This window comes from Hyperoodon ampullatus (genome assembly GCF_949752795.1).
Source record: "Hyperoodon ampullatus genome assembly, chromosome: 8".
Lineage (NCBI taxonomy): Eukaryota > Metazoa > Chordata > Mammalia > Artiodactyla > Ziphiidae > Hyperoodon > Hyperoodon ampullatus.
The window spans coordinates 72,824,094-72,850,695 of NC_136921.1; the positions used below are offsets into that span (position 1 = coordinate 72,824,094).

At 38.2% G+C, this 26,602-nt stretch overlaps 1 protein-coding gene across 1 annotated transcript in view; it reads left to right on the forward strand.

Annotated features, from left to right (window-relative positions):
* Positions 1 to 26,602, forward strand: part of GPD2 (glycerol-3-phosphate dehydrogenase 2) — a gene marked incomplete at both ends in the record, with an annotated part of 93,749 nt that overhangs the window by 39,662 nt on the left and 27,485 nt on the right. The window contains 2 exons of the mRNA XM_079710357.1: positions 22,638 to 22,802; positions 23,631 to 23,775. Of these exons, the coding sequence (XP_079566483.1) occupies positions 22,638 to 22,802; positions 23,631 to 23,775 (310 nt within the window). The remainder of the gene's footprint in view (positions 1 to 22,637; positions 22,803 to 23,630; positions 23,776 to 26,602) is intronic.

Sequence of the window (26,602 nt, forward strand, 5' to 3'; positions counted from 1 at the left end):
AGGTTAAGAACTTTGTTTAAAATACAACCACACTTAAAATGTTTAACAATAATTCCTTAAGGTCAAATACCTGGTCATGATCACATGTCAACTATAGTGTCATTACCTTAATTTGCTCCTGATTAAAAAATAAACCCATAAAACAAACAAAATCCTGGTTAAGGTTTATATATACCAATTCATTCTTTTTCTAATAGGTTTCCCATCCCTTCCCTTGTTTCCTCATGGTTTTGTTTGACAGTTCCCCTGTATTTCCTGTACATGTTAGGCTTGTCCCGTTAATCTGTTGCTGCAAAAGAAACAACACCCAAACTTAGTGGCTTAAAACATCAGTGGACTCTCTCAGAGTTTTGAGGATGGATGGGGTTAGCTGGGTGTTTCTCACCTGGGATCTCTCCTGTGGTTGCAGTGAGTTGGTGGCTGAAGCTGGAGTCTTCTGAAAGCTTTCTTACCTACATGTCTGGCTCCTGGGCTGAGAAGGCTGGAATAGCTGGGGGCTGGTCTTGCATCTCTCTCTCACTGTGGCTTTTCCACACAGCTGGGTTGGACTTATACATAGACTTCTTATGTGGTGCCTGGCTTACCCCAATGAGTACCAAGAGACCAAGTCTCAAATGCAAGGCTTCTTCTGACCTAGCCTTGAAAGTCACACAATGTCATTTCTACCACATTCTGTTAATTAAAGTGGATCACAGGGGCATCCCAGATTTAAGAGACAGGACATTACAAAAGCAAGAAAAATAGGAAGCATCGTTTATTGGAAGGGGAGGAGGTGGGACATCTTTAGTGATAAGTTACAAGGAGGCTGGATCAAATTGTTTTGTCAAAAATATTTTATAGGTGGTGGTGTGAATTTCTATCACAAGTCTTCTTGCCTCTTTATTTTTAATCAGTCATAATTATTGCCTAGATCAATTTCAGTATGTCATTAGAAAATGGTACTTTTCTAACTCTGTCATTCCAACTTCATTTATTAGTTGGAATAGTTATAATTTCCCTGTATCGACTCTTTGCCTACCTTGAGGTACATTTTTGTATAAAATCTGGATAAATGCTGGATTCTTTCCATTTATATGCTAGTTTTCAATAATAATGAGTTATCCTCCAAATGTGTTGAGATTTGTTTGACTATCAGTTAAACTCATGATTTTAAATATATTTGATATGTGTCAGTCTATTAGAGTTACTGATGTTCAAACTACTCTTTTCTGGCCCATGGGCACCTTCTCAAGTTGGTTCCTGAGCCTTTTTTTTTTTTTTTTTTTTTTTTTTTTTGCGGTACGGGGGCCTCTCACTGTTGTGGCCCCTCCCGTTGCGGAGCACAAGCTCCGGACGCGCAGGCTCAGTGGCCATGGCTCACGGGCCCAGCCGCTCCGCGGCATGTGGGATCTTCCCGGACCGGGGCACGAACCCGTGTTCCCTGCATCGGCAGGCAGACTCTCAAACACTGCGCCACCAGGGAAGCCCTCCTGAGCATTTTTGATAAGCTGTTAATGGTCTATGATGACTTCTGTGCTATCTGCTATGACAAGATATTCTAGGTTAATCTTGTAACTTTCCTGAACTAGACCTGGAAGCAGCCATTTCTCCAATAAGCTTTGACTCCTTCCTGTGGGGAACGGTAATGAGACCATAATCTATTTGCTATGGATGTTCATTGCTACTGATTGGTCATTTCTAGGTTTTTCTGTAGAAAGAGTTAAGAAAAGTTTTTTGCTTAAAGAAGAAAAATATGATTAATTCTTAGACATAATTATACTTTAAATTCATGAGTACATGGCTTTTATTTAATCTCATCAATCATACCTCCAAAAATATTATTACTGAAACCAGTTTAAGATTTTTGTTTTTTGTTGTTGTTATTATTGTTCTTAGAGTATATGCCAATGGGAATATATAGATAAATTACTGTCTTTTAAAGCTACTTTTCATAGTGTCTATCAGTGTGGTTATGCCATCAACTCAGTATATAAAATCATTTAAATTTTGCTTTAGATGTTTACCTTTTTAAAGCTGTGCTTTTTAAAAAAAATTTGTGTAAAATACAGGGCTTCAAAGTCAAAATGAAAACAAAGACTATTCAAATAAGGCTAGCTTCTCTCCCTGTTCACTCCACCACATGTCCTCTTTTTCCTTAAGATAACATTTTAAAAAATAGAATTTTGGCATATCCTTTCATTGTGTGTGCATGCGTATGCATATGTGTATATTTTATGTACACTTTTATTTGCTCCCCCTTCCATTTCTTAGGTAATAGTAATACCTTGCTCTTTTCACCTAATATAATGGGTATTTCATTCCTTAGTAACATAAGGAGCCACAAAGTTTTGAAAAGTTGAATTTAAAAAGAGATCCAGGAACCAAATTTCATAGAGTTAAATTTTATAGTCATATTAGCTGCTTAGATCAAAATATATGTATTGTCACAGCCTTAGCCATCAATAAACCATATTTTTAAGTTATTTTTCTTTTTATAAGTGAAAATGAAATTTTATTTTCTTTCTTTGGACACCACAAAGCAATGGCATATCTACTAGTTTTACCTGTATAGGGAGATTAAAATTAGGCTGTGAGTCTCAAATGCTATTATTGTCATTATTCTCTGATTTGTTTAAACTTGCTAAAAACCTAGTACATATCATCTGCTTGTGTCGAAAGCCAATCTTCAGACTAAATATTCATGTTAATTATAGTCTTTTTTTTTTTTTTTTTTTTTTTTTTTTTTTTTTTTTTTTTTTTTGCGGTACGCGGGCCTCTCACTGCTGTGGCCTCTCCCGTTGCGGAGCACAGGCTCCAGACGCACAGGCTCAGCGGCCACGGCTCACGGGCCCAGCCGCTCCACGGCATGTGGGATCCTCCCAGACCGGGGCACGAACCCGTGTCCCCTGCATCAGCAGGCGGACTCTCAACCACTGCGCCACCAGGGAAGCCCTATAGTCTTTTAAATAGATGGATCTGGGCTTCCCTGGTGGCTCAGTGGTTGAGAGTCCGCCTGCCGATGCAGGGGACACGGGTTCGTGCCCCGGTCCGGGAAGATCCCACATGCCGTGGAGCGGCTGGTCCCGTGAGCCATGGCCGCTGAGCCTGTGCGTCCGGAGCCTGTGCTCCGCAACGGGAGAGGCCACAACAGTGAGAGGCTCACGTACCGCAAAAATAAATAAATAAATAAATAAATAGATGGATCTGTTTTATACCAATACATGAAATTATACACTTCTTAGTAACATTTTATTTTTATATTCTTTATATTAATGGTGAATTTAAAAATTTTAGAAATGAAACATTAATCGCAGTTTACAGTTAAGACTTAAAAGTTTGAGGGATTTTCTACTTTTGTTTTAGAGACATTGGGAAAACAGACTCCCAAGAAATTTTTAAATGAACTGCATATCAAAGCTTAAAGTAACTATCCAGTACAGTTGTCTCAAAGAAGTTCTCCTTCAGAAATATAGTCTCTTAGATCATTTTTGGAAAGAAAGGGAGAAGGAAATAATTGCCATTAGAATATGGGGAAATAAATATGAAATTAAGAAGGTATAGTGATTGGTCTTCAGGAGCTGTTTTTCTTGCTACTTTATTGTATGACAATGTAACGCCTCACGGATCTATCGGTGCAGTCTCCACGTACCCACTGATCTACCCACTCTAGCATGTTTTCTAGAATTCTTTCAAGGGGTTCAAGAGTCTTTGCACAGATAAACGTTTAGAAAAAGAAAGAGAGAGAGAGAAAAACAAGAGTCAAATCCATTTTTAATTGCTCTGCACATGACACACAGCGGCTTTCTTAGTGTAACAGAAGGCCAGGCTGGTATCTACCCTCACAAGAAATAGCAGTAATAAAAAATCTCTTCAATTAAAACCCCCCTATGTTAGTTTCAACTAGAAATTCTACAACCAAGCCCTGGTAATGTAATATAGAAAAACTGACAAAAGGCGTTGGTACATAGTTCTTATAAATGAAACCTTGGTAGATTATATTCTCTGGTGCCAAATAAACCACTATTTTAGAATGTGAATTTCAAACTGGTTTCATTATTACTATTAATACTTATTCATATCACACTTTACATTATTAAAACACTCCTTAGATCGTTATATCCACCCACAGAAGATATGAACCACACAACCACTTACTTTAAAACAAACTCAGCTTTGCACATTAAATACACACACAAAAACACACAACTGACTTCCCACACAACTTGTATAACTACTGCTTCTCTACTCTCCCAAACCAAAGAGGCAGTCTTGCATTCACTGTAAAAGTATTACCAGTGTGTAATTTACTGTCTATTCAGAAGAATAAGTCTTTGATTAGAAAATGATAAAAGAGCACAAGGATTAGATGAGCAGCTGTCAGGTTAAGAACAAGTCAAATAACTTGTACTTTATGTCTTTATGTCAAAGATGATTAATACACAACCCTGAATTGACTTGGGATAGGTAACTCCGAAGCCTCTCAGTAAACCAGAAACTTCCTATTTCCCAGGTATTTTAAATTCTTCTCATTTTTAACCTGAGAAATACAGTAATGAGTGGGCTTAGGATTTCATGCAGTTTTCCTTTTCCTTACAGAGGACAAATTGTGACTGAAAGTCAGCCGAGAAGAGGCTCCAGAGGGTTTTCTCTCTCTCTTGATAATTTTTTGTGTGCAAAACGTTGTACCTCAGTAGTTAACTCAAATCTGTTTTGGCAAAAGAAGGGGTGTAAATACATTATTATTTAAAAAGTAATCTGAATACCCTCAAGATTTACAAATCAGACAAATTCACTACTCTTGTCCCCTTAAGAGAATAATATAAACCCAAATTATCCTTTTCAATAGTTGCCTCTTCAAAAAACATTTTAAAAAATAAATAACATTACATGGGGGTTATAAGAAACATGTTTGGTGGAAAGCAAGATTAATATGTTTTTATCATTTCCCTCTATCTTCTATTTGTATATTCCTTTTTCTCGTCTCTTTTGGGTAAAACTCATGTCTTCACGATCCTTCAGTATGAATAAAGAGAGAAGAACATTTTGCCACTCAATAATGTCTATTTTTTTAGGTAGCAAAAGATCTTATTTAAAAGGAGCCAAGCGTAAACATTATTAACACAAATATAATGAAACAAACATACAATTTAGAGTAATATTTAAAATATATAAATACCTAGATGCAGTTAAATACCTCATTCTCTGAAGTTTATTTTAATTTGCTACATTTGCTGCTTAACGTAACTTTGGCCCTTTCTCCTCTCCAACCCTGACAAATGTGAACATCATTAACTTACCCAATACATTTCGATTTAGACTTTTGTCTGAAACTTATCTTCTCCCCCCCCTTTTTTTCATACATAAAAGCAGTCATTTTTATTTGTGTCTTTCCATTGCAGCTTCCTTATATTTCATGGCAGGAGGGGTGGGTAAACTTAGGTCCCCTTTTTGTTATTCAAGTATCTTCAAGCCTTTGAGCGCATGTGATTGTTCCTGAGGGCCGTCTGCATGCTGGGTGGCTCTCCGTGATGCCACCCTCCCCCAATGTTCCCGGGCCATCCGATTTTGAGTAGGTGGTCTTCCCTCACTATGTGCGCATTTTGAGCTACAAATTTCAGACTATTTACTCCTCTTAATTCTGTTTGAATTATGGCATTGTAAGCATTTTTTCACAGAAACTGAACTTGAAATTTTAGAGACACCACAGGGGCCTGATCCTGTCAGTTCTTATTGAAATTGTTCTTCTGGCTGCAACAGCAGCTACAAAGCAGAGAGCAGTGCCACCCAGAAATGAGGTGAAACGAAGTCTCAGGAATTCAGAGCAGAACCAACAAAGTGACAGGAATGTAGAAGGCTATTGAGTAGTAGAGAGCTGGGGAGAAAAAACATGCTCTAATCTCCACCTCTACTACCCATAGAGTAGTAGAGGCACTACCACCTCTACTACTTTCATATAGAAATCGTGCTTTGTCTCGGCTGGGGCAGAGGCACATATTAAAACAAGGTGCCATAAATGTTTTCCTAACTCGCACTCAGAGAGACCTATGGCACTTCGTGTAGGGTAGTCAGTCTGGGTGAGAAGATCTCTGTCAGCATGTGAGGGCTGAAGGTGGCCTTGGGGAGGTTAAGTTACCCCAGACCTTCAAATCCATCCTCCAGCTCCACAGGGAGGGACGTTTCCAAGGGCTGGAGGAAGCAGCAGCCACTGAAGCACTGAGTGCTTCTCTCCCTTGTCCAGTGGACTGTGACCACTCTCATTACTTTCAGGTTTCCTTATGTCCAGGATCCTTGTGTCCAGAATAAAACAGGGGTCCTCCAGAAAATTCTGTACCATTGTAGCACTGAGGAGCCCTTGGATCCACTCAGGTGGTCTCTGTATGTACATTTGATCAATCTATGAAAGGGAAACCATGAAAAGCCTTATTTTCCCCCATTAATGCATGAGCTGTGAGAGCTTCTGAAGAAATGTTGGAAAATGGCTTATAAGCAGTAGTTGAATTTCAGCCTCATGTTTCTGCTGCTGAAGCTGCTCCTCCCAAAACTGCAGGGCTTCTTGACCAGCCTACATTTCACCTCATAGCCTTTGAGTCCATCCAGGACTCAGATGGGAAAAACAAAACAAACAAACAAACAAATTTCCACGTAAACCCTGCTGAACTTCCTGATTTCTGATTCTTGGGAAAAAGCTGACTGAATGTTGACATGTGTTACCTCTGAATTGAAGTGTGCCTACTCTAGGTCTAGGCTTAAGCTGTATGATTGTCACGTCTGTGTAGACTGTAAAACTGAGTACCAGCCCTTTCTAAGGTTTTCTTTTCATTAATTCTGACTTTCTTCATCAAGATTGGCCTTAATGTACTAGCCTTGGGATTTGCATAGCAAGTTGAAATAATGTGTAGATTCATATCGTTCTAGTTAGGATAGTATTCTTAGTTTGTTTGTTTGTTTTCTACGACTAGCAATTTTATTTATTTATGTATCTATTCAGTAACCATATATTAGCACCATGTAAAATCCAGGCAACTTGATAGGTCCTGGAGATACACAGAATAATGCAAAATGTTTCTTTTCCTCCAAAAGCTCTTTGGAGAATACAGACACTGAAATCAATGGTTTGCCGTACAGGTGAGAAATTCTACAAGAGGCATATACCTAAGGTGGTTGTGGAGACCTAGAAAAGCTTCCGTAAGGAAGCAATACTTTACCAAATTTTAAGATGAAGTAGTATAGCAGGTGAGGTCAGTGAGGGAGGATGTGGAAGAACATTGTGGCCAAAGGCATGAAGGCACACGGAGTACAGGAAGCAGTTGTATAGCGTGTGAGCATCACACTCTATGTAGTGTGATGTAGAGGTGTGGAGTGGCAAACAGGGCCAGGATCCTGGAGGATCAGGTATTCTATGCTAAGGAGTTAAGTTTGAATTCTGTAGGCAGTGGGCATCAGTGAATGAAAACAGCATTTGCTGCAGGGAACTCAGAATCTAGGGACCATATTTGGGTGGTTAATGGGAGAGTCTTGGATGAGATTTTATGCTGATTTGAAGGAACCCAGGCTGAAAGAGAGGTGAAGAGGTAGGACAAAGAAGGTATAATACATGGAGCAGTATCCGTCTCTTTGCTCACAGTTCCTTGACAACTCCAACATTCACTGACTAGATTTTCTTATATTTTTGATAGTTGTCTTTGTGGCTTGGACTTTTTATTTACGATATGTCAGCCTTTCTGGTCTTTTGTTAAATTGTCCTCGATTTGGAAGTGAGTTAATAAGCTAATGTCAAGTGGTTTACAAATTCTGTTTTAAGAGAAATCTAGATTTTTTATAACTTCGGTAATGTGGGCTTTAAAAAATCCGTAACTGCCCAACTGGCTTATGTCAACATTTTGGAAAGAATATCAGTCTTTAAAGCAGTGTTAGAGATATAAACCCTTGGGGGAGTGAAGAATGCCTGGTGCATGCTAATTTTGTACTTATCCAGGTGGAAGAGAGAGAGGAATAGCCAAAGCTATAGATAGAACAAAGGGATGTCACCTGCCACCTGGTCTCAGTTTGGGCTTAGTTCTCCTCACTAATTCCATATCAGAACGTCAGTGGTTTACTTATTTATTTCTAACCTGTATCATATTAAGATCTTACTTTGACAAATCGCATTTTGATTTATAGTCTGTGCTTTTGGCGTGTGCTTTAATAGCATTAGCCAACTCTAGACACATACTGAATTCATTATGTACCTTATGTATGTAAGTAGTAATACTTCCTTTTAATGAACATACGGTCACATCAAAGTGCTGTGAGGTTGTTTTACAAAAGCGTCTTTGTGCAGTGCTCCTGAGAAGTTTTGAGACATATGTTAAGTTGAAGACTAATATGCTGCATTTTAAGTTGTATTTTAATGGAGTAGTATATTATAATCTGGCCTCTTAAGGTGAATAGTCTGTTTGGGTCTTTGATTCTTAGGCTTAGGTTTTTAATTAGAATTCAGTATTTTTGACATTTAAATTTTTTATTTGTGACCAGGTGAACTTGAAGCTCATAAAGTAAAATTGACCCTGAATTTGTATCCTGAACTATGGTATGGATAAAGGGTAGATGAGTGACTCTTTTTCGTATTTTCTATAGGCAGTAAGACGTTTGCAGAACCTACTCTTATAGATAGCTATATGTGGCAGCACTAAACCGTGGCTAGATCTGCTAAACTGTTTTTTACCCTTAAAATATGGACACCCTTCAATAACTTTTGAGGGCAGGGCTCTCCCAAGGCAGGTTGGTAGAAGCAGAGAGGTGAACCAGGAACAGGCAGGCTCAAGGTCTAGCCTGGCTATGAGCAGTCTTCCAAGGGGAGTGGCTAGCAGTCCTAACCACCTGTCTCAGCTGACTTGGCAACCCCAGGACTCCTCATCCCAGTCCTATCAGTGTGCGGGAGACTGATGGTGGGTCTGAGCAGGGAAGCAGTTTTCTCAGTGAAGTGATGCTCCGTGGAGTCAAGTGCATGGCAGCATTTTGGGGATTCTTTGGGAGAAGGGGGAATCTATGGAGGATACTAGGCATCTCCTTGAAATGGAGAGAGAAAGGGGCCAGTACTTGAAGGAAGAGCTAGGCAGAATGTCAGAGCTCTAGTCAAGCAAGCTGAGATGAGAGCAGAGTTCTAGTCCAAGTAGGAACATAGAGTGCAAGTCCAATATTGGGCAGGGACTCTAATGCTTGGTGTATATGGCAGGAGAGACTGCAGCCTGATAAACACCAGGGATTCCCTTGTCTAGGGATTCCCGGTAGGCAGGTAACAGTGTGTGGGCAGATTCTAATTCTGGAGGTCTGGGACTCCTCGTATATTGTCACGTGCCATCAGGATTAACTCAGGGACTGCTCAGGGCTGAGCCTGCAAGTTGAAGGTTGTCACTAATTTTAGCTGGGTGAGTGTACCTTGACCGTCTCAGATAGAAACTAGTATGATCTTTCTTTGACAGTAACCACTGACTAGCGTTTCCAGGAAGACTTTGAGAATTGCTGGGAATACGGGAAAGAAACTCTGCTTGCTGGAGCATGGTATTGTTTTTACTTTTCATTTTCAAACAAAAGTGAAAACATTACTAATAGTTATGGTATGTCCCAGCCTTGTATTTAATAGTTGAAAGTAAAACTAATAAATGTATTTTCAATTTGGTGGGGCATTGTGTAGCATCTAAGTTTATTTTTTTATATTATAAGAAGTATTAGCAATGTGAGGGTGTGGTTAGTTTTTGTTCGTTTGTTTTTAGTTAGTGTTTTACGTTTGAGTCTTGCTGCATGTTACCATGCTCCAGAATTTCAGAGGCAAAAGGAACATTTTTTGACATTCATTGAAACCTTTTTGGTGAAAAATTTGTTTTAATGGTACTATTTAATTTTAATTTATGTAAGAGTTTATCAGAAATGAGTCCATAGCCTATTTATTGAATCTTTTCTTGTTTAAACTCTTAAATATTTATTGAGTGCAGATTTCAATCAAACTGTGTAGAATATTGGAAGTGTCTTTCTCAAGTACAGGGGCATTGATTAGCTCTATTGTCAGTTTATTTTCCCCCAGAGAGGGAGTTCTAAACAACCATGTTTTATTGGTGTGGAAAGTTTGACAACACGTGGCAGGGTAAAGGAAACTTCACATGAACCAGATTAACTATACATTTGTCATTGGGAGCCCCATAAGCGTAATGGTGATGGTGGCAGCAAAAATAATCTTCCTTTCCTTCCCTCCATCCTTCCTCCCTGCTTCTTTGCTTCCTCTTTCCCATTTTAAAGCTTTAATTCCCCACCCCCAGCTTTATTTAGGTATAATTGAAAAATAAAATTGTAAGATATTTAAAAGTATATAATGTGATGATTTGATATACATATACATTGTGAAAGGATTCCCTTCATTGATTTATAAAACTTTAAGTTTTTATTATCAAAGCTTGCAAACATACATAAAGGAAAGTAGGATTTTGAACTGATGTGTACCATCTCCAGCTGTAACAATTATCAACTCACAGGTACTCTTATTTTATCTATTTCCTCCCTCCCTCTCTTTCCCTCCCCTCTCTCTTTTTTTTTTTTTCTCCTAGGGCAGAGGTCAAATCCCTACCTGCCTCTTATTTTGTATGCGAGAATGGCTTTTATATTTTTAAATGGTTAAATTTTGTGGCACGAAATTACATAAAATTTAAATTTCAGTGTCCGTAAAAGAGAGTTTTATTGGAACACAGCCATGCTCATTCATTTAGGTATTGCCAACAGCAGAGTTGAGTAGGTCAATAGAGATCGAATGGCCTTTACAGAAAAAGTGTGCCATCCCCACACCTAGAACATTTTAAAGCACATTTAACTGATAAGCATTATTCTTTATTTTTTAATAATTTAAAGCTACCATGCCATTATTATACCCAACTAAATTAAAGAGAATTTTCAATGTCATCTGATACACTGTCCATATTCAAATTTTATGAGTTGCAGATTGGTCAGCCAGAAGTTGAAGTATCATTGAAGGTTAGAGCAATGAAACAAAACTTTTTTATGCGTGTGTCAGGAAATGGGTTGTTTTCTTTTACTTAGAAATGAACATTTTCAAATTAGATAATAGACTGCAGTTATCTATTTTCTAGTCTTTTCAACAGTATGAACAGTCATACTGAGTCATCACTAAGTTACAACTCAAGCTACTTTCTCAAAGTAGAAGATCTTTTTTTCTTACGATGTCTAGTCTTTTTTTTCTTGGTTGTGTTCATCTTTCCAGAAGAACAAATCTGTTGGCTTTAAAAATATGGCTAGAGCATCTGGCATAGTATTTGATGTGTGTGGTTGCAATATTGACATAATTTCATTGATAACTACATTGTGTATAAACCTTCTGTTCATGTTTTTTTTTATCTTGGAGATGTCAGATATTCTACTAGCTGTTCGCAGGTAGGTAGTGACATTAAAGGAAGAGCCCTGTTAAGCTGGTTCTCACAGTATTTGCACCTTGGTCTTCTGCCTCATCATGTGATCTTGGCTGTAAGGATTCACAATATCTATTTTTTCACTTCTCTCAGGGTGATAAGGCTCTGCTAAATTGATGGGCACTGGCTGAATGCACAGACGATTGAATTATAAATGATTACTTTAGACAACAAATGTTTTAGCACCTTCCTACATGCCTGACACTGTTGTCCTTCCTGGAGGTAAATCGGTGGTGGTGATGGTTGCGGTGGGTAGAACTAAGTCCCTGCCCTTAATTTATTGATTCCTGGGAAAAACAAAACATCCATGTGGCTCACATGAGCCATCCATGGCTCATGATTGCTGTTAAAAAAAAAAATTTCCAGCAAGGCAAACCTATTTAAATGACCAAATTAAGATCAGGATTTTGCTTATTTAGTACCTAGCAAGTTCAAGCAAAAGCAATTGGATATTTTTTACTATAGTTTGAAACAATATCTGTTAAAGATATATTTGTAAATTGAATCTGAAAGTTTTGTTTTTGTAGTTACAAAGAGAGTTAAATTCTTACTGTTCTTCCTGTTTTGGAGTTCAAGCCCCAAATTAAGTTTCTAAATAAACATTGAATCTGGGTTGCTCAGAAGTATTATTCTGAAAACTGAGGAACGCTTATGATTTGCATAGCAAGTAAAAGACTATCTCAGACAAAAGGAGAGAGGGAAGGTAAACTTAGTAGAAGGAAATCTTTGTTGACAGTAATAGCTTCAGTCTCACAGTGCTTCCCAGTTTACAAATGCTTCCCTGTACGCTCTAACCTGATCATTTCAGTGGCAAAGAAGTTGGTGTTAACTCTGCTTTGCAGGTGAAGAAACAGGCTCTGATGGGTAAAGTGATATGTCCAGCATCAAGTCAGTCCGTGACTTGCTGTGTCCTGGACTCAGGTGTTCTGAGTCCCCAGGCGCAGTGCTCTCCCTGGGCTGAGAGCCTGCTTTTCTTGTTCATGTGATAGTACACATTCTTTTCAATCAGGACATTGGGCTCTGGTCAGACCGATTTGATAACAACTTGATAAGGTGTAGAATCTTCCCGTGATTAGAGACAGAAATCTGATAAGATACAGGACTCACTTGCAACAGATAAAGCTTCTCAAAAGGTTGCTTCCAGTTAGAATTCCCCAGCTGGTCCTTAGGACACGGTTCCATGTTATTTATTATGTAGCTCACACTCGGAATCACTCCTGGGGCAGGTGGAGCCATTCCAGTGGGTTTGTAAAAAGTTGCGTGCATGTACTCACACACAAATGAGGAGACGGGGCCTGGGAGATGGTCCTAGGTAAGTGAAAGGAATCGCTCACTTTTGCCAGTCCTTTTGTGAGAGGTCGATTGTTTCCCATTGAAGGCTTTCTTTTCCTTCATTAGAGAATTCGACTCTCAGTTGGCTTATTTGACATTTTGAGATGGCAGCTTATGAAATTGGTAGAGCTGGAAGGAACCAGAGAGATCATGAAGTTCCACTCTGTGGCTCCAGCAGCAAGGAAACTGAAGCACAGGGCTTGGGACTGGCCCAGGTTTTTAGTCACAGGCAAAAGAAAAATAAATTGGGCTGACTTAAGGAGAAAAAACCTTTTTGAGAGGACCTGAACAACAGGCAGTGATGCTGGGAAAGCTGCTGAAGATATAAATAATGGCAGCATCCAAAGCTGCAGGCACAATCCTTTCCCAGAACCGGTGCACCAAAGACGTCAATGCTGATTACCGCCCCTCGTGTCTCGGTCTGCCATCGCTGTTGACATCTCTGTCCCCATACCCCTAGTACGGGATGGTGCTGCTGCTCTTTGGCCTCCACCTTTGAATTCTCCGCGTCTGGTTCTCTGGGTCACTAGTTCTAGATTGAAGTCTGTGTGGGGAGCATCTGATTGGCGGAGTGGGGTTAGAGGTCCGTGTGCGGGGGACAGGTAGACTCTACCTCTTGCGAGGCTTCTGTGATGGGGAGAAGGGGGGATGCTGGGAAGCATAAACAAACAAACAAAACCCAGACAGTTATTTGTTACAGAAACACATCCAGTTAGTGGGTATCTGAGGCATTAGAACTTGGATCTTTTGACTTTTCTCAGTTTATAGCAAGTGTTGATTTCCTTGGTAGAAACTGGCAGAGGCTCCCCATTTTTAAAAGAAAATGAAGTCCTCTGGATGAAGACTTGGTGATTCTGATATTTCCAAACACTCTGTTATCCTGTCAATGCTGTTTTTCTTCTGGATTGAAAATCACTCCCCTGTCTTCCTATCCTTGATGGCACACAGAAAAGAATACCTTGCACATCAGTGGTAAAACGTAAAGAGAGAAAGAAAGAGAAACAAAAAAGAGCAGGCACCGTTCAGGAAGTGCAGAGATTAGACATTAGTTGTCAACACATTTCAGGAAAAGCTTGCCAGATTGATGAGCAAGAAACCATTTAGAACTAGAAAATATACAGAGCTTTCTTTTTGTTTTTATTTTTTAAGTATTTTGGGCAGTAGTGATATCTTTTAATTAAGGTACAAAGTGGTCTTGACTTTTCAGTACATTTTTTAACCTTTTAATAATAATCGTTAATTTTTATTGAGAACAGTGATGTCAGAACAGACATTCCCTATCTCACTCCTCGACCTCTGTCAATCCCATTGTCATTCCCCCTGTACAGATGAGTGATTAGTGCCTTAGATGAAGCAACTAGCGTGAGGTTTCACGGTTGGCTGAGATGAGTCTTGAACTTAAGTCCACACTCCTATGAACAAAGCCTTGCAGATCTTCCTGTAACGTAAGAGAGAAAAAGAAGTATGTCTGGAGCACTATGCTTGGTGATATTTTAGGAAAACTGCAGGGGAAAGAGAAAGGAAAAGTGCTCAGAAATGGAGAGACTTTTTGGAACTTGCAACCTTTCCAAGTTGGACTGTAAACTTGCTCTTGTTCTCAGAGTCCTGGGGTAGCTGAGCCAATCCATTTCAGTCTGCTCCCCACAGTGATACTTAGCTCACTGACCGACACATAGTAGGTGTTTAGTAAATATAATTGTTAAAGAAATAAATCTCAAGCATCCTCAGGTCAGTTATCTTGGGTTAAGATGCCATGCATTCCAGACGGCTGCTCTCAGTTAAGAAAGACCCTTACCCTCAAAGGTGCTTATCAGTGACTTTGGTGCATCTCACAGACAACTAAGGAGGATGACCTGTGGCTTTAGGCCACATAAATGTATGGTCTGTAAAAGAGTCTCTATAGTGTGTCACGCTTCCTGACTTTTCAACTTCATTTCAATTAATTTTTGTCACATTGCTCCTTTTTCCTTTTTCTTCCTTAAAAGTATGAAAACCTATTTTTGACTTGTACTAGAGAGAGAATTAATTGTTCTGCATGGGAGGGGAGGGGGTCTTTACCGTAAACTGATGTATAGACATTTTTGCACAGATGAGAGAAAATGAATACCCAAAGCATTCTGTTGTTTGAAGTTTAAATGTGGTTTTATTTTAAATTCAAATCTAGCTAGATTCCTAAGTATCTGAAAAGTAGAAAACTTATTCATTAGATTCATTTAAAACTTTTTCAAGAAAGGAAAGCCCTGAGGGTATAGAAACTTTTATGTACTTAAATATGTCATGTTAAGGCACTTCACAGTGTTTTTTTTACACGGGGCCAGAGACCACAGATCCACGCTGATTGCTAATTATTCAGGTTGTAAATAGCTTATTCGAAAACTTAGGGGGAGACAAAAGAAAGATGAAGGAACAAAAGGCCTGCGATAATGAAAAGGATATTGTGAAGAGAAGGGCTGGGCAGAATTATGATGCAGGTCACATTCTGTGCCTGTATTTAATTGTACCTTTGTATTTAATAATAAAAATGATTACACGCCCAGGGCTAACAGGTGTCCCTTCCTGAGAACTGTAGTATGGATAAGTGACAGCAAATTACTCCAATTCATAAACTTTGAATATTATGCTTTTGAGTTTCACCAGTCTATACTAGAAGACATTTCCTGCAAAAATGTACATCAGCCCAGGAAGATTTCTAAACCTAATTCTTGATCAGTATTGATATATATAAACTATAGGTGACTGCTTTAAAGCATGAATGACAAAAAATCACTTTGCAGACACTGTTTAATCAAATGTAGTTGTGCTAATACCATAGTCACATTGCTGATAGTTTATGCTTCATATAAGCTTTGGATATAAGTGCACATTAGCAGTGATTAAAGTTTATAGGTGGTGGTCTTGCTATTAGGACTTAATCTTCCCTGCATTTTCTCTACTTCTTGCTTATCTTGACCACTTTTTCTAACTGCCCCGCCTTCCTTAACTCCCCAGGTTGTTGCTCTCCCTGCCCCCTATTTTCCCTTCTGTTGCCGTTATTGCAATTTGTAATTGTCTTTAATTTGTTTTACTTGACTTTACCTGTCTTCCCATTAGAATGTGGTTCCATAGAGCAGAGACCAGGGTTAGCTTATTTTCCCTACTCAGTGGATCTCTAATGCCTATCATCATGCCTGGCTCATAATACGTCCTCAATCAATATTTGTTAAAGGGATATGCCACTTGCTGTTCTGATCATACATCAAGCCCTTGCTTGCTTTAACTTTATCACTAGCCTTTTTCTTTTGCTTGTACTTTGACCAAAAAGTTTGTGGTAGAAGACATCTTGTTTCTATTGTCTGCTGGGTAGCTAGGTAGAGAGACCATAGTCCCTTGGTTCAGTGGAAACCACAGCTATAGTGGGGGTAGGGTTAGGGGTTAGGGGCTGTTCCTAGAATCTGTAAGACCTGAGCACATTTCCCATATTTGAACAATCTCTGACCTGTGATTGTGTTCTGTAATCATGTTCATTCATTTATTCATGCATTCATCAAATATCTGAATGTCTACCCGGTAGCAAATGCTATGTTAGGCACTGGTAAAGCAAAATTGAATAAGATGTCCTCTATCTCCTAGGAAGATATTATTAGAATCAGGGTGCCCTAGGCCTGAAACTATGTCTGTTTGGGTGTCTGTTGTAAATCCAGCTCCTAGCATAATCCCTGGCACATTTAAAAGCATGTAGTACATATTTGCTCAATAACTGAGTGAGTGTTGAATGCAATTATTTAGAAAATAGTTTGTGCTGTAATAAGGATATGTACATAGTGCCATAGAAGCACAGAGGAGAGAAGGCTGTTGTGTCTGAGAGGAGTCAGGGAAGGTTTCATGAAAGAAAGATGAACATTTGAATACTTTACTAGGAAGGGTAAGATGTTCCATGGAGTAGGGATACCATGAGCGAAAAGTCAGAGGTGTGAAAGAGCTGAGTTTTATTCGAGGATGAGCGCTTTGGTCAGCCTGGAGATTTAGGGTGAATGTGGGGGGTGGTGGGCATCGAGGCTATTATTAATTTCCTTATTCAGGTACCCTATGCACTAAATAGCTCTTGTGCCACAATTTAATCACCTACCACCATCTAGTTATAGCATTTCTATAGGAAAATTAATTGTGTTCTAAATAGCCATCTTAGAATGCAGTCTCGAAGATAGAACCTGTTTTTAAGCTGGGACTGATGTTATTAGAAAATTGGCTACATTGCCTGTATAAGTTATCTGTTGTCACAATTCCACATAACAACCATAAAACCTAAGCAGCATGAAAACAATTAGGATTTATTGCTCATGCATTGGAGTATTCATCTAGGTGGTTCCTCTGATCTTGTCTGGGGTTGGCTCAGCAATTCTTCTGGTCTCTGCTGAACTTGGACTCATGTTTGGAGGTTCAGCAGAGACTCACTGTCTGTCAGCTGATGTAGGATTGCCTGGGCTGGGATGACTGGGGCAATTCACCACAGGCCTCTCATTGCCCTCCTGGTACCAGCAGGCTAGCCTGGATATGTCATTTTCATGGCACTGGCAGAGCCTCCTTTTAAAATCACATCTACTAACATTCCCTTGACCAAAACAATTTCACATGGCTGGGTCCAGAGGCAAAGTGGGAACCTACACTGTGAAGACTCTTGGCAATGGGAATGGATACAGGGAGGGGTGAAGAATTGGGACAATTTTTGCAGTAGAGTATGTGGCTCATAAAAGCTAATCAAATCAAGATTTCATTATAATTCTAGATCTAATGGAAGAATATTATTTCTCATTTTATTTTTCTGACTTCCTTTACAAAGCACCTATCTTTTGGTCTTCATTAATCCCAATCTTTTTTTAAACATGCTGGGCCAAAGTCAGAGAAATCATAAATGAGGAAGAGATTGCAAGTGAAATCTTGAAAGAGAGAGGTAGCTATTGAAGAGTAGCCATTACACGAATTGTATAATTTCAGAGGCTCCCACCCAGCTCCTCTCCATTTATAAGACACTGAAACCCAGAGGAATGCAGTGCATCACTTATATTCCCCCAGCCTGGTTAGTGACTCACTCAAAACTTATGCCCCAATCATCCCAAGCCCAGAGCTGTGTCTTGTAAGGTACATTCTCCCTAAACTGTTTCATGCGTCTCCCTGATCCCTTCCACTCCCCACACAAATAATCGTTTTTATAAATAAGTTAGTTTTAGGGGAAATTGCATTCTGTTTTAATTTACGTGAAAAGTATGTTCTCATTTGACTTTTCCTTTTCAAGCTTACTCATCGTATGTACTTAAACCAGAATTTAGTAATCCCCTTACACGAAGACACACACACACACACACACACACACACACACACACACCCCTATTTTGCTCTGCCTCTACCTGCGCTTTTCCCATGAGAAAGGAAATTTTTAAATATAATGGTTATATTAAATCAGCTTGGGTTTGGTGTGTTAGCCTTTGAATTACCTTTGCCAGACTGTTAAGAAGCTTCAGAGGTCATTGTGTCACTCAGTGTCAGTCAGAGACAATAAAGCATGCCCTGTGAATTTTGTGAGAAATGGGATTAAAGCTTTAGGGAGGTATTCTTTCACACTAGCATCCTTTATCCCTCTGCTAGAAGTAACCACATGATTACATAAGGCCCAGGTCAGGGAGGTGGAAGGAAATACTCTCAGCATTTCCACAGTGGCAGTTTTTTATTGATGATAAAGTTATGGATGGTGTTATTTTAATTAAGAACTAATTTTTTGCTAACGATTAAACTTTGTATATGGTTTCTGGGTCCGTAGATTGGTCTGTGGCTATCTATGTAAATGGCCATTTAACAGTAGGCTGTATTAAAAGAAGATTGTATGTAGGATTTCAGAGCATCCTGGAATTTTAGATCTGAAGGGCCAGGAAAATGCCAGCTAATTTGTTACGTAGGGTTTTTTCATATTTACTCATTCTTCATACCTTTTATACATTCAATGATTGTTTCTCTTTTTTTCAGCTATTTTGCATGTTAACTTTTGCCAAACTTTGAAACCCTCTGAGGAGAACTATATTGCTCTGTCCCCAAAATATTTATATTTGAGGCCTATCTTATAGAAAAGTACATCTTAAAATGTTTTTCACTTAAAATATCTGTCACCATCCTGGGTGCAAGGCCATTGCGGACTAAGGCAAAATCCTTCTCTGCCACTACTGACCTTCATCTCATTGGTGGGTGGATTTTATATTTTGTTTTTCTAAACAAGGGAAAACAGTTATAGTTCCACCTCCTATGTGCTTCCTCTCATCTGAGTTGTAAGTTCAGTACATGCACATATGTAAGATTTCAAGTGCAAAAGGAGAACAGAGTAGGAAACAGATTTTCACAGTCCCCGTCTGGGTCCTTGCGTAAGTGCCAACGCAAAGCTATTCTCTGATGAGTGAATAGTATCATGTTGCCTGGCTCTAAGGCATTTGAAAATCCAAACTTAATAAGCAGATCAATTGGGTGGGGGAGTTGAGATTATTGTATGGCATTCCAATGACATGCAGTGCTGTCAAAACCTTTTTACTCCAGAAACAAAATTACAGGAGGCATATAGATACCTTTCAAAATGTCAGGAAAGGGAGTTGGGGGGGATTTAGTTAAGAATAGTGAAAATATACCACTTATCACAGGAAGCATGCACTGGGAGCATCTGGGTATCTCAGGGTAAAGGGTGAATTTAATGTGGGTCGGGGAGGGGGAGGTCTGCCCTGAATCCAAGCAGGTAAATGAATTAAGCTGAATGTCTGCAAGGAGGGGACTTCTGGGTAGAGGTGTGAGCTCCCGGGCCAAGAGGGAAGTCAAATTACTTAACTCCTCAATTTTTAGGAGCTTATAATAACTGTGTTTGTATTCCCCTTCAGAGCAAAGGGCAACTTGAGGGTTAAGTCTTGAGGGAATCATTCATATCCATTTCTCTTTCTGTCCCACTTATTCAACTTATATATAAGGGCTAGTTTGGGTTTAAGTTAAGATTTTACACATTTCTGGGGTTTCCCTGCTCCCTTCAAATTTATTGCCACCAACTTACTGATGTCTGAAATTTTTTTTTAACTTGAGACAAAGCATTCCATTCTATAGCTAGAGATAATACTATAAATCTATAAGAACTATAAAATTTTATATAATTATGTAAGATTTCTATAAATCTAGAAGACTATAAATAAACCTGTTTATTTAACACATCGAATGGAATTTGGCTAAACTTAACACTTACTGGGTACCTGTTCTGTGCTTGGTACTAATGAGGAAAAGAAAAGATGAACAAGTAAGACCCTGCCTCCCCATGACTGGGCTGAAGAGACATGGAAATCATATATATAGTAATTACAGTGGGATACTACTTCCAGGAGAACCGAGATCTCCCTGGATCTTTCTCACCACTGGGTTCCTTGCATTTGTTACAGTGCCTGGCTCATAACCAAGGCTTATTATTTTTTTTAAGTCGATGGATACAGGGATGACTAGTATCATAAAGACTATAAAAATGGTATGTACAAGGTACAGTGTTGGTGCAGAAGGTGGAATGAACAACTTGGCCTTGGAGGGTTGCAACACAGATAAGGAGAGTCTTCATGGTAGATACTGAATCAGCTCATGAGAGAGGACTAGGAGTTGTCCAGAGCTTCCAGAATGGTTTTCCAGCCAAAAGAATTAGTGTGGACAAAGGCAAGAAGGTGTGAAGTGACATGGACGTTCAGGGAGTTGTAAATAATTTGACAACCCTATACAGTAGAATAAAGGCAGTAGAAGAATTTTGGCAGGTGAGGACCTTCATAAATAAGTAACATTTTTGATTTGAGTCAAGGCAGGTGCTGCTAGGTATCAGGATGGGCATGCAAAATAAGGACCAAAGGAAGTTGTTTCCACCTCACACTTTTAACTGAGGTTTATCTTGTTTCCCTTCAAAAGTATTGGGATTTGGAAGCTAATTAGGGAGGTATATCTTAGTACAGAAACAGTAGAGCTTGATGAACTATACCAATACTGCTCCAATGAGATTTTATAATTTAGAAAGGTATTAAAAGAAAGATTTTGTATTTTCAAAAGTTAGAGTTTCATTACCAGATGATCATGTAAATAGATAATACCACTTTACAAAGGGATCTGTCATTTAATAAGTGGGCTTTCTGCCTGGTTCCTTTGAACAGTGACATCATATAAGATTTAAAATAGTTGATTTTCACATAACTTTCCAGAGAACTGTCCTGTGTGTAAATCAAGGCACACTTGGATGGGTGAGAGTTCCCCTACCCTAGGAACATGACTTGGATTTCTTGTACTACCCGTAGGGTGTTTCATTATTATGTACATAAATTCACTAGAAAGATTGGGTGAGATGAGTACTTCCTTCAGTTTAGATGTATAATCTCTTTAGTTTAAAGAGAAGATCTATAGTGGAGTTTTTATTTTGTTTCTTTGGACTGTTTGTGAACCATATTCCAATATTAAATGAGCCCTACGTGAATAAAAGTGAGCTTCTTAAACTTAACTTGAAATGTACCTACTGACTATTAGCATCTTTAGGGTTGTGCTGAGTTGAAATCGATAGAAATGCTACCCTTCTTTCTTCCCACTTCTAGTTCAGCTGCTGCTGCTGCTGTTTTCTTCTACTTCCATTCTATTAATTTTTGGATAAAATAACTCCTTATTTTGCATGTTGAGTTTTAACGTACGTTCTCCACTTGATAGAGGCTTTAGTTTTGAGGGAAAGGTCCTTGGCTGATTGCGTTAGTTGAGCGGTTCTAGAATAAGACATTTGTGGGGAGGGGCGGCAGAATCCTGTCATTGATTCTCTCTTTATAACCGTGCCCTTTTAGCTGGAACCGATTACCTGTGTAGTGCTTCTGGCCCTGTGCAGACTGAATCACAAGGAAGAAACTTTACATAAAACATTTATACTAAATGTTTGGTATGCTGGCAACATAAATCAACAACAATATCCATTATAAACTCATCCCTTTATCAGTATTATCTTGATAGAACTGATCCCAATGTGTGGGAGTTTGAACACTGCTTCAATACATCTAGCCCTGGGTAATTAATTATTCAGGGCACAGAGAACTTGGCCCCTGTGCTGTAGAGTAATTCTTCCTGGTCAGCGTTAACTCCACTGGCAATAATAAATAGAAAAAGTCTCTAGTGATGCCAGTATTTTAAAGTGATTAATCATCTTTCCCCCCTTCGCCTCCCCCTTAGTTTTCTTTAACTAGGATTTTTCAGCAATAAATCTTTAACAATACAGGTAGGAATTGTTCTGTAATTAAATTTTGCCCTGCTTAATTTCTTACCTTTTATGTACGATTAAAAAAAAGTGTTACATTTTAAGGGGCTCTGATCAAAATTCAAACCAAGAAAAATCCTTTTATAGAATACTGAGAGATTCTCTATGAAAGATTAAGCTCTTGATTTTGAATATTAGATAGAGAACATATTCATAAAAATTGTTCATCAGCACCAGTTGGGGTGTCAGATATTCTGAAGTTTTGAATTGCTTCACTTTCTTGCATACGGGTTGTCTGTATTAGGAAAAGTCTGACATATACATATGTTCCCAAACGGAGAGAATAATTACTTATTTCTTAACTTTCAAATAATTGACGTGAGCTCTGTAGGAAAGGGAGATTTTTAGTCCTTTTGTGGTACACAGAGTGCACTTGCAGAAATGGCAGGTAAATGCCTGACTGAGAACACCCATGTATTTTCAAAATAATGCCCTATAGAGCTGACCAGCCATCATGTATATTCTGGGAGACAGGGACAGATGTGACATATCTGTTGTGACACACTTCTGTACCACCAGTCTGTGGCTCGAGGTGACTCCTGTCCCTCCTCTGATGCTTTCCCTTGCTGCAGGACAGCACAACGACGCACGGATGAACCTTGCCATTGCTCTCACTGCTGCCAGGTATGGGGCTGCCACGGCCAATTACATGGAGGTCATGAGCTTGCTCAAGAAGACAGACCCCGAGACAGGGAAAGAGCGCGTGTGCGGTGCGCGGTGCAAGGATGTGCTCACAGGTATGCGAAGGCTCAGGCGGGGAGGGATTTCTTAGCATCTTGCCTTGTCTCCATAAAGACTGAATGATAATTTTTCCGTCACTTCTCTTTTACTGAAGCGAGATTTCAGAGTCCTATTAATTATATTCCTTATTGTCAACAATGACTGGTTTCACATGAAAATGTTCCCTTGTAGGACCTGGCAATTTTTCCTCTTTGTGTTAAACAATAATGATGATCATGATAATAATAAATGCCCACAAAATTCCCACAGCTGTGAATGCATTCTGTTTTCTTTACAAAAACATGCCATTAAGAAAATTCACTAATGTGCCAAGTTTCTAAGTATCATTTAGGTGACATAAGCAGTGCATTTACCTGTCGTTAAAGTCAATCACTTTAACTTTGGTGAGATTTTCATGCCCGTCCAGTTCTATGGCCGTGTGGGCGAAGTTTCAAAATTACATCGTTTCCTTCAAAACCAGCACTGTGAAATATATCATCTCACGGCAACACTGCTCACACATTTGAGTTTTAAGGAGAAAGCGGCTAATTTACTCACTTTCTTCCTATTTGGCACTTTAATGCCGGGCGTTTTGCAAACTAGAATGAGAGCTGAAATGAAAAAGTGGCATGTTTTTCTTCCTGCAGTTTGGACTTGGTTTCAATAAATTTACTCACATGCGAACCTTTTGTGTGGCTTCTCAATGACTCTGGTTGCCTGTGTCACTTAGTGTGGCAAACAGTATACTCCACCATAGGTTAAGTTAAGAGATGAATTTATAATCCAAAGCGTCAGTGAGCAGAGAAACAAACAGGGTATGTGATTGACGCTGCTTTCTTTCACAGGGGAGGAATTTGATGTAAGAGCCAAGTGTGTTATCAATGCCACGGGACCTTTCACAGACACCGTGCGCAAAATGGATGATAAGGATGCCGCAGCTATCTGCCAACCCAGTGCTGGCGTCCACATCGTGATGCCTGGTTATTACAGGTACCTGTGTTCCCACTTGGCCATCGTCGTCAGAGAACGAGGGATGCAAGAAATGGTCTATATTTATTCCTGTAGCACACCTTTCTTACTAATAGATGGTCTAGCTCACTGTTCAAAATGAGAAGAAATGAGTAAAAAAAAAAAAAAAAAAACACTCTTCCAAAGCACAAAATACAAACCAGGCTTGTGTATTTCTTAGCTTTTATGGCAATACTCCTTTCTATGAGTTAGTGATTTGGGATCTATTTTTGTACTTTTTTCAGTGTACTTATCGTCAAAGGCTAAATAAGCCTTACTATTTTTGAATTTTAATTTCATTAAAACCCTAAAAATAATTTTGCAAAAATGTCCATAAAGGACATTTTCATTAAGACACTAAAAAGTTAATTTTACAAAATACCCAGATTTGCTTATGAAGAATCTGAAAATGAGGACCACTCAAGTATTCTTGTTTATAACTTTTGAAATGTGTTTTGAAAAATACTATAGCAAGTAAAAATCGGTTATTATTTCTGATTTATCAAATTAACAAAGATAATCACAGGTAGAGAAATAGATAAAGATAGAGGTGAAATAAGAGCAGCTATTAACTGAAAATCATTTAAAAGTTAGATGATGGGCACATGAAACTGAGATTTTTGTGTGTGTTTGAATTTTTAATATTTTTTTATTTTTAATAAATTAGAAAAGAGACATTTATGTGATCCTAACTAAGAAATTGATAATTATTACCCCTCATGTACATTTCAAGACATCTGGGGAAAAATTCGTGTGTCTATGCTGAGTATGGAACATTTTTATTTCCACATGTGGTAAATCTAATAGGCAAACTAGTACATAATTCTGTGAAATAATGATTTATGCTCAAGGTATTCATTAGGACATTATTTGTAGTTGAGAAATTTTACAAACCACTTCAGTTTCTAACCTTAGGAGAATGGATAAGTAAATTATGGTGTGCCTGCACGAGGGAGTATTATATGTTCATTAAAAATTATAATTATAAATAACATTAGTGTCCTAAGAAAACGCTACTGATACAATGTTAGTTTAGAATGGAGGATACAAGATTGTATGTGTAACACGATCTAAGCTTTATATAAGTACATAGAAAAGAGATTAAAAGAAATATGTTAAATACCAATGATGATTATCTCTAGGTGATGTAATTATGGGTAAAAAGGTAATTTCTAGGTAATGTGGTTAGGATGAGAGCTATCTCTTCCATATTTTAATAGCTTTCCATAAAAGATATATACATTTTTCATATTTGATAAAACAGATGTACAGATCCATGATATTTCATTTAATATCTGCATTCTTCTAGAATGCTATCCTGCTATGTAATAGATGATACTGCCTTATTAATTATCAGTTTTCCAGTAACTAAGTCTTCTTGAAGAGAGTCCAAGATATACCTAATTGTACCAAACACACTTCTAATGAGAAAGATATTACACTTCTACCAAGAGGAATATTAATGAAATTTCTTATCCACCAGCTTCCAAGGTTTCTTTGTCATTTCCTAAATGTCTACGTGTAATTGGTAGACAGTCATTAGTATTTTCACTTAGAACTGGAGAAACCAAGGTGCTTCCAGTCTCAATAATAAAAACTTATGCAGTGGTGCTTAATAGAGTTTTAAAAACTGCTAACAGAAGTTTAGTTCAAATGAAAAGGAGAGAAGTAAATATATGTACATGTTGCAAATGTTTCTTGTATATAGAGAAGTTTTCAAAAATAGTTCCAGACCCAATTATATATGTTTATTTTGTGTTGGGTAAAAATATGCAAGGCCAGCTAGTTTGTAAGTTTTTTGGAGTTTTGTTTTTAATGTTTCGTAGAGTACAGATGTAATACCTAAACTATAGACACACACATCACCATAATCCTTATATTTGTTTAGGTCTTACTAGATTCAACATATTTTCCTATACATTCTGTTTCGTATCTTCTTCACTATTGTCGCATGATGTCAGAGGACACTTACTAGTATTCTGTATTATTCCCTGTGTTATTTCTGCCACTTAATAATGACATTGTTTGGGACAAGCCATTTTACTCTGCAAACCTTAGTTTGCCTATCATTAAAATGGGAAGGCATTCTGCTGTTTCCAGTACATAGACAAAGACAGTATGAAGAATAACTTCAGGTGATACCTTGGTAAAGAACTTCCTGGTTTGTTCATCACTTTACCTCTTGCTAACTCTGTGACTTTGGGAAGCTGCTCATTTCAGCTTCTGGTTCCTTATCTCATGATAGTACCTATTTGTTTACATTTTGACAATGATTATTTACTTTTTATCTGTTTTCTTGACTGCTATATCCCCAGCTCTTGGTATATTATCTGGTGCATAATAATGACCAGTAAATATTTTTTGAATGAATCCAACTAACTTTTTTGTGATAACTTGCCCAAATTGAGATTGTTGCTTTTTTTAATTAAAATTTTAATATAATGCCTATAAGGGACTTTTAAATATATAGATATTAAAATATAAAAACAAAATGTGATTCTTCATTTTACTGCCAAGATAACCCCTGTAGACAAAAATAAACAAAAATAATCACTATAGAAAAATAGAAAGACATAAAATGAAAAGTGAAAGACTCCCTCTTTTCTTCATGCTCCCAACTTCAGTTTTTGATCACACTTCCTTCTGATTCCTTCCATAAAATTTTGTGTTTATATTTGCACAAATGTATATCCTTTTAAGTTTTTTTTCTTGAAGGAAGTCATGCTACACATATGTCCTATACTATGCTTTATAATATGCTAATAACAGAGCAGATAGGTGGTTTTTAAGAAATATAAATATATATCAC